Source organism: Quercus lobata, chromosome 5 (assembly GCF_001633185.2).
Source record: "Quercus lobata isolate SW786 chromosome 5, ValleyOak3.0 Primary Assembly, whole genome shotgun sequence".
Taxonomy (NCBI): Eukaryota; Viridiplantae; Streptophyta; class Magnoliopsida; order Fagales; family Fagaceae; genus Quercus; species Quercus lobata.
Window position 1 is genome coordinate 55,517,208 of NC_044908.1, and position 8,227 is coordinate 55,525,434.

Sequence of the window (8,227 nt, forward strand, 5' to 3'; positions counted from 1 at the left end):
GGAGAACAGTATGACATCATCCGTGTACATCACGTGTGTGATAATAGGGCCACTTCTGCTGGTTCTTATTCCACTGATGCTTTTTTGCCTTAATTCATGGTCTAACATTCTAGATAGAATTTCTTGCCCCAAAAGGAAAAGATAGGAGGAGAGTGGATCGCTTTGTCTAAGCTCCCTGCTTGGTTTGAAGCTTTCAGACTTGCCCCCATTGACTAATACTTCAAAAGACACCGAGGTTAAACAGCTAAGAATTCAGTTTGAGAAAACCTCATTGAAGCCAAGGTGAAGAAGGACAGCATGAATGAAACTCCAACTAACTCTGTCATAAGCCTTTTGGAGATCGATTTTAATCTCCATGAGACCCGGCTTAGTTTTTTGGGACTTGAAGCTGTGAAGGATCTCTTGAACAATGACTTGGTTTTCGGCTATCCATCTGTTAGGGATGAAAGCGGATTGTGTCGGGGAGATAATTTTATCAAGATGAGGTCTGAGCTTCGCCGTTAACAGCTTTGAGATAATCTTGTAAACCACGTTGCAAAGACTTATAGGTCTGAAATGATTTACAGTAGAAGGGTTAGAAATTTTAGGAATGAGGACAATGAGTGAATAGTTTACCTCTCTAGGCATGGTCCCTCTGGTGAAGAAGGAAATGATAGCGTTGATGACAGCGACGCTGACGGTAGGCCAGTATTTCTTATAGAATATAGCAGGGAAGCTGTCTAGACCAAGGGCTTTGAGATCTTGCATGCCAAAAAGTACAGATTTTGTTGTTGTGAAATTTAGGTGCAATACTAATAATACCTTAAATGCAGTCCATTAGGTTTTCCAATAAAATTCAAATACTGTATAATGTTGTATTGAATTTAATTATCCTTGAAAAAGAAAATAATGTTTGTGTTTCATAATTAATCAATACAACCTTGTGTTTGAATTTAATTAGAAAACCTAATATATTGTAACTAAGTTTTTCCCTTTACAACGAATCTTACAATTTGACAAGAGAGCTTATCTCTATAATTATTACTGCTATTTGAAACATCAAGTGATGCTAGCTAGTGGCTATTTTTAAATGTGCCATGCACCATCACAACTTGCATTCATAAAATTGCATAATGGCACCCCTCCTACCTATCTATAGTCAATTGTAAGTTTGTAACTAATAAATATAAGAATTCTAAATGGATTGAGTAATCAAATAAGTTTATTGCATTGGTAATAACAAAAGTTAGTAAATAAATATCCCTTTAACTATTTTTAACGAATTTTTCTTTTGAAAAAAAAAAAAAAAAAAAAAAAACCTGACTAATTGTAATTAAAAAAAAAAAAAAAAATCTACCATTACCAATGCATTGTGACACCCGTTAACCAAATCAACACTTTCTTTCTAAATAACCACATGTTTCGAAATTTCTTATTTTGTAGAAATTTTGCTTCTATTGAATAATCTAGGTAATTTTTGTAAAAAGAAAAAGAAAGATATGTTGATTAAAAAAAATAGTCCATTGGTGTAGTCCAAGGCCTATAGAGGAAAAAACCGCAAGACATATGGATTGAAAAGGGTGAGAGAATAGTTTGAAAGTGGTCCAGCATAGAAATGAAAGTGAGGAAAGAAGCAGTGGGATACTTGAAAATCACACATATTATATTTCTGAAAATGGGAAAGTCATGGTCAAATTTCATATCTGCCTCATGATTTCATAACGGATTTTCACAACTCCTTGAAACCCAAAAAAAAAAAATAATAATAATAAATAAATAAACATATATGAAAACGAATTTTCTAACCATGAAATCATTTCTTGCATGCAGTACTGGGGCCTCTCATGGCTACTATGTCGTACCAAGTACCTCTTCTCAATCGCACTGACCAAGTGACGCTCTATGATTCGGCAGCAATACCAAAATACAACGTACAGTGAGACCAATAATTGGTTCACTGTGATACTATTTTACTATTTTCGTAATTCGTAATTCATAATTCATAATTGGTTCACTGGCAATGATAAGTCATAATTCGTAATTCATAAATATGATTTTCAAGGTTGTTTTTGGACATAGTTAGCCAATAACGCTTTGTGATATTAATTTCCAATAAAAATGTCTCTTTTTGCTTAGTTTTAACATGATCAACTTAACTATCACAAATAATAAATTATTATTTTACAAACAATTAAATTTCATGTAATTATATGTTTGAATTTAATTAGGCCGGGAACTTAATATTGTACTTAGTCTCCTGTGCATCAAAGCAAAATGGTGGCTAGTGATCAAGACTAAGCGTTGCATTTTGTTTAAGCAAGATCTATCTCTACCCAAAGAGGAGTCAATTCAGAAGTTGATCCCGTTATGATCTGGATATATATGCTCATGTAAGCAAAGATTCTGTTCCTTTTGTCAGCTCCACTTCTATATTTACAACCTTCTGCTTTATCTTATCCAAATATAATAATTACGAAATACGTACTATATATGCCTTGCTTAAATTAATATAAAAGTATAGTGAATACTACTGAATATATATACATAAAAAATTTTGGAGAGCAAGATGTTCTAATTCTGTTATTTTCTAGTACTTTTATTGTTTCTTAATGCCCCCTTGAAGAGTCACGGAAATAGCCTGGTTGATCAGTTACAAATTATAGCCAATTCAGAATTTTGTTCTATATATGAAGGTCCATGCAAAGCAGTCAAGCACTTTTCGTAGATTAAAAAATAAAAATAAAAAGTTAACTCGGGAAAATGTATTTCCAATGCCATAAATAAAAATTGCATGTGGATGTTGTAGATAGACAATTTTGTCCGAATTTTAAAAGGAGATGATCTGATCTCATTTCTCGTCCTAATGCATGTGAATGCATGGATCCGAATTACAAGTCCCAGCTACAAAAACCCTACTTTCAAAAGAAGAAACCTGTCCTAAAGCAAATAATGAATGTCATTATGCACATAGCCCTATTTGTCCTTTGAAACGTGTCCTAACTCCTAACTACTAGTAACTCCCACAAGTGAAAATGGTTTTATCACTTGGACTAAGGTCTTAATCCTCATCACTTATGCATCACCAGCCCTATCTAGCTTGGATAACCCCTAGGGCCTAGGGCAGCATCATTTGTAAACTTTGTTGCACGACAACAAAAGGATAAAAGTTAAAAAGTTTTTTTTTTGGGAGAAAAAAAAATTGTTGCTACTTATATCTAAAAATATCTTATAATAGTGTTCGGATCAGCTATTTTAACACCTAGCACACTAAAAATACTCACAACATCAAAGGTGGTATACTTAAAAAATTTTGACACTCAGTACAGCTACAGTAAACTGCCTCATTGTAACTAAAGGTTGTACAAAAATAATAGTATACTGCCTCATCTCATTCTCCTTGTTCACTCTCTCTCTCTCTCTCTTCCCTCTTGCTCCATCTGATTTGGTTGTGGGTCATTGATCGGGATGCGGTGGTTGGGTTATTAGTGGGTCACACCGTGGGTTGTGGGTTGCGTTGGTGTGGTGGTCTATTGGTCTTGGCCGTGGGTCACACAAATTGCCATGGTTGCTGTGGGTTTTGGTTTTTGGCTTTTGGCTTGAGGTTGAATATGGGTAATTTTATGGGGAGAGTTGTGAATGGTGGCTTGCTAATATGGATGTTGGATGTGGGTATGGGTGTTCTGTGGATGTGGGTAAGTGTTTGGCCATTGTTATAGGTGTTCTGAGGTTGTTGGATGGTGTTTGTGGGTAGAAATTGTTTATATTATTTTAATATGTTATATGTTAAAATAAAACTTTTGATATTGTTTGTAATGTAAAGTGAAATGGTAAAATAAAAAAAATAACTTTTTGAATTGCTAAAAGTTAAATTTTTTAGGAAGTAAATGTTCTAAGTTTTGAAATATAAAAAATGGTAGGGGTCAATATTAATATTTGGGTAGAGTGATAAAGTCCACCAAAAATGAACTTTCTATGTATATAGATGAAACTGCACGGTTCGAGGTGCTTTGTGCAAATCAAACTATAATTAGAACTTACTTTGATAGTTTAATCAAGATATATAGCATCATGCATGTTGTATTTGTATATTTGTGCACTGTAATTGAAAAGTTTGAAAACATTAAGATCAAAGTCCCAAGTCCAAACTACTGCTACTCGAATGCATGGTATAGTAGTACATATTGACCAATGATCAATATGGATAAGGATAATCATATATGCAGCAATGATTAACTTAGATATCGGTGACAAAGAAAAAAAAAAAAAACAAAATAATTAGGTGATCCATGATTTTTCTTGAAGATACCATTAATTAGTAATTATTACTTGGGCCGTATGTGTGTCTATGCAGTATTTGAGGTTTGGCAATTGGCATGGTTTGCATACACTCAACAGTTTCATACGGATCATGACCTGTCATATCTTATCATGCATGGATATGTCACACCCTCTTATTCCACCGCCGGCACAAAAATTAAATTCCGGCTACTTGGCCCTGAAATTTTTGCTTAATATATAACATAAGTCTTTTACAGCCCCAATTAATGGCATTCCAAGCTCATCCTTACCAAAAAGATTGAAAAAAAACAAGCTAGGGGAAATAACACAGTAAAACTACAATTAAATTGCAATAGATGTTGAATACAATTGCATCTATGCAAACAAGAGTCAATCTTTAGCTTTTACCCCATATTGAAATGAAGTCAAAGCCAGAGAGCCCCAGCACCCTTGAGGAGAGGCACAAGGGAGCCATTGATGTGGCAAGCCATGAGGGTCTCGATCCCACCCAAGAACTTGCCGCCGATGAAGATGGCCGGGATGGACTGCTGGCCATCAGGGCAGAGGTCATAGAGCACGGCCTGGATGTCGTGGCCGGCGGGGTGTTCATCGAGCTCGATGATGGTGGGTCCTACGCCGAGGCCGAAGAGGAGGCGCTTGGCCACTGTGCACATGCAGCAGCCACTCATGCTGAACACCACCACTGCATTGCAAGTGGCCAGCTTCCTCACTGTCTCGTACAGGCTCTCCAGGTTCAGCACCTCATGAGTTGGTCCTGAGTCGACTGTGGTGTTCATGGCTATGCCACTCTCCATTCTGATTCCTGACTTGTTTGCCACCTGCATATTGTTTAATTTGTCTCTGCAAATTTTTTTGTAAAAATGTCACTAGCTGTTGGATGCTGATCAATGAAATTTTAACAAAAGGATTTAGATAGAGAAGTAGGAGGTTGATAAAGGGTTTGAAGTCGTGTTGTATTGAGAGTTGTGGGAGATCATAAACCAGATTGTTTGGGCGTTTTTGGAGGCTCAGAAGTTTGAAGGAGTGGGAGAGAAATGAAAAGTGAGAGTGGTTTTTAATGTATTTGACTTTGGTATTAGTTGTAGGGAAGCCCAATAAAAGAGAGAACGTTTGGAATGAAGATCAAAGGTTGTTTCTAGGATTGGCAAACATTTATTTATAAAGAGTCTAGAAAATTGTAAAGTATAAAGGAAACAAAGAATAAAAAACTGAGAGGGAGAGAGAATCAAACCTGAGGTAGAGAGTGGTAGGGGGACCTGTTTAACCCGGCAAACTCTGACTGCTTGAGCTAGCTCTGCGGATAATTTCTAGCAATGTACGGCTACACAACCTAATAATCCACTTCCAAAGCCAGAGCCCAGAGGCATGCTCTTTTGACGTGAATGGTGCAGGCCCCTATAGAATATATTTTATACACACACAAATGCCAAAGGCTCTTTACCAATGTATGCACCCAAAAGCCTGTTATACTTTGTATTACAATTACGTTTCAGTCAAAATGAAACTATATAATATGACACACATATATATTCCACTCGATGATCAGCAAGTCACACACAATGAACCTGGAGGCACAGAAAAAAAAACCTCGCCCAAGTACCAAAAATCCCAACAGAAAAAATTCGCATTATATTAACCTGAGCTGAGAGAAAGAGAAAGAGAGAGAGAGAGAGAGAGAGAGAGAGAGAGAGAGAGAGGGACAAGTGTTAAACATGTACGAGCTTTTTTGCTTACTCATGCACTGTGTTATCTGTATGATCTCTCTCTTTATACGCGTGAGCCTAGTACGGCTTTTTCAACGGCTAAGTGTTTGAACAAAAATTTCCAAAACTAGCAAAATTTTTCTAGTTTTTGAGTGTATTCAGAAGTGTGCTTTGTGACTGTGATGGAGAAATACGGAACCGACAATCCGACAAAGGACGCCTGAAACGCCGTCGTTTGACCGTCAGCCAATCGCTTTCGCTACTGTGTCCCCCTCTCGAGGACAGTGACGCCGTCAGTTTATGCCTCACTCTCTGTGTTGTGTATGTATACAGTATATTAAGCCTCACCCTAACCTAAGATCACTCAAAGTATACAATGGTGCACCCATTTTGTCTTATTCTCTTAAACTTTTATTCTTGTCAAGTACTAATTTAGAAAATTTTCATTAGAAATATCAAATATGTTTGAATTCTATTCCTAAAAAATACCCACTAATTTTACTAGACTCTAATATTGGTTATGATAAAAGGAATGAGATAGGAGAAAAATAAGCTTACCAATGCCCTTACAAGTTTTAATGTGATATACATTACGATAGAGCCTCTGTATATTATTGATAGTTAAGAAGTTTCAATAGTAGGAAGAAAACTGAGATTGGAATGTCTATGAGACAGTTTAAAATTTAAATGTTCGATCTTGAGGGTTAGACTTGTCTTGATTTTTCATTCATTTCATGGAAAGACGATAGTTGGACTGAAAATTTTGGGATTAAGACACTAATTTTATTGTTGTTGTCAATGGAAACTATTGCATTTAGCTAGATTAGGATGTTTATTAGATTTGTATTGGGGATCAATGAATTTTTCATTTAGATAGAGCGTAATTTTGTTTCAGTAGTACAATTATATATAGCAATTATCCATATTTTTTAGGAAGTGATGTGATGAAAGTAACATGATGTATACCAAGGATTACCACATTGGGTTTAAGTTAATTCAGATTACAAAATTCATATGATGAACTAATTAAAAAAAATTGGATGTATGCTTTTGTGAAATTTTTGGTCTGGCAGATGCAAGAGCCTCATTCAACTGTGATTCCTATATTAACTTGTAAACACACAAAGGAGTGCAAGGGCTCTTTTTGGATAATCTTCCAACTCAAATTTAATGTGTCTGTTGTGTTTGTTTGCACTTTACTGCATTGGCTAAAAGAATCAAATGCAAGCAGGACACTCATGGAGTACATATCATATCAAGACAAATGGCTTAAGGAGAAAAATCCTCAAGAAAGTGTATACTTTTATTGTCAATTTTACCTCTCTTCTAACCACAACACTCTATGCATCACTCAAGATCACCTTTACTTCTGAGACAACCTGCAGAATCCTTTTTTTTTTTACTCTAGACAAATACAGATAATAATTCTCATCAATATTGTACTCTTGAGATTGCTTTTGCTCATTTGCTGGACTTGTTTGGATTGAAATATCCAAGCATGAAAAATAGAGTTCAAACTAATTCTTCTTTATTTTTCCAATATGAATCATTCATTAAGAATAGAATCCTTCATTCATTATCACCATCCTAATTTTGTGTATAATTTTAAATTTTTTTTAAGAGTTACTTATCCCCCTTCAAATGGGAGATCTAGATCTTTTATAATATAGAACGTTTAACTCAAAAGCTCTTTAACACAATAAATGTTTGGTAAATTACTGTGAGTAGTATTTTAAAGTATTTAAATATATAAAAAGTATAAATAGTGAATTGTAATTTTTTTTTTTCCTCTTAAAAGTTCCTAACCTTCAGCTTTAGGCTTAAAGTTATCCTCTATTTTAAGGACTACCTCTAAAGTCTTCTGCTAACATCTGCCAAAATTCCCAAACAAGCTTTAAGCCTTGAGGCTCTTAAAAATGTAAACGTACTACCAAACACGTATATTATATGGTATTAATTGGTGCCAACAAGGTCATTTCCAAAAACAAGAAGAGGCCCATTACTTTTTCTTTTGGTAATTCAGATGATGGAGTTATTCTTGATTTGAAAGACTTAAAAGAATGAATATCATATATTCACACTTAACAAAAGAAGAAGGATTACTATGTTATTAGACAATGGTCCAATGCATTAATCCCAGTTTAGAACCATTCTGTTTTCTTTTCTTGTTTTTATGATTTTCCTTCCTCTTATTATTATTATTATTATTATTTATTTATTTTTCTTTCTCTCTCTCCTCCAGGAAA

The 8,227-nt window shown here is 35.0% G+C and overlaps 1 protein-coding gene across 1 annotated transcript; it reads right to left on the minus strand.

The window, feature by feature from the left end:
- Positions 1–4,453: 4,453 nt before the first annotated feature.
- LOC115992603 (glutaredoxin-C9-like) lies at positions 4,454–5,758 on the minus strand. The gene is made up of 2 exons (XM_031116827.1): positions 5,510–5,758; positions 4,454–5,118 (listed from the first exon to the last, which is right to left on the minus strand). Exon 2 carries the CDS (start codon positions 5,100–5,102, stop codon positions 4,683–4,685), a length of 420 nt encoding a protein of 139 aa, XP_030972687.1. The 5' UTR covers positions 5,103–5,118; positions 5,510–5,758; the 3' UTR covers positions 4,454–4,682.
- Positions 5,759–8,227: the final 2,469 nt, after the last annotated feature.

Bases quoted from the DNA above. Each gene is read 5' to 3' on its own strand.
- LOC115992603 (XM_031116827.1), bottom strand. From the start codon at position 5,102: ATGCAGGTGGCAAACAAGTCAGGAATCAGAATGGAGAGTGGCATAGCC.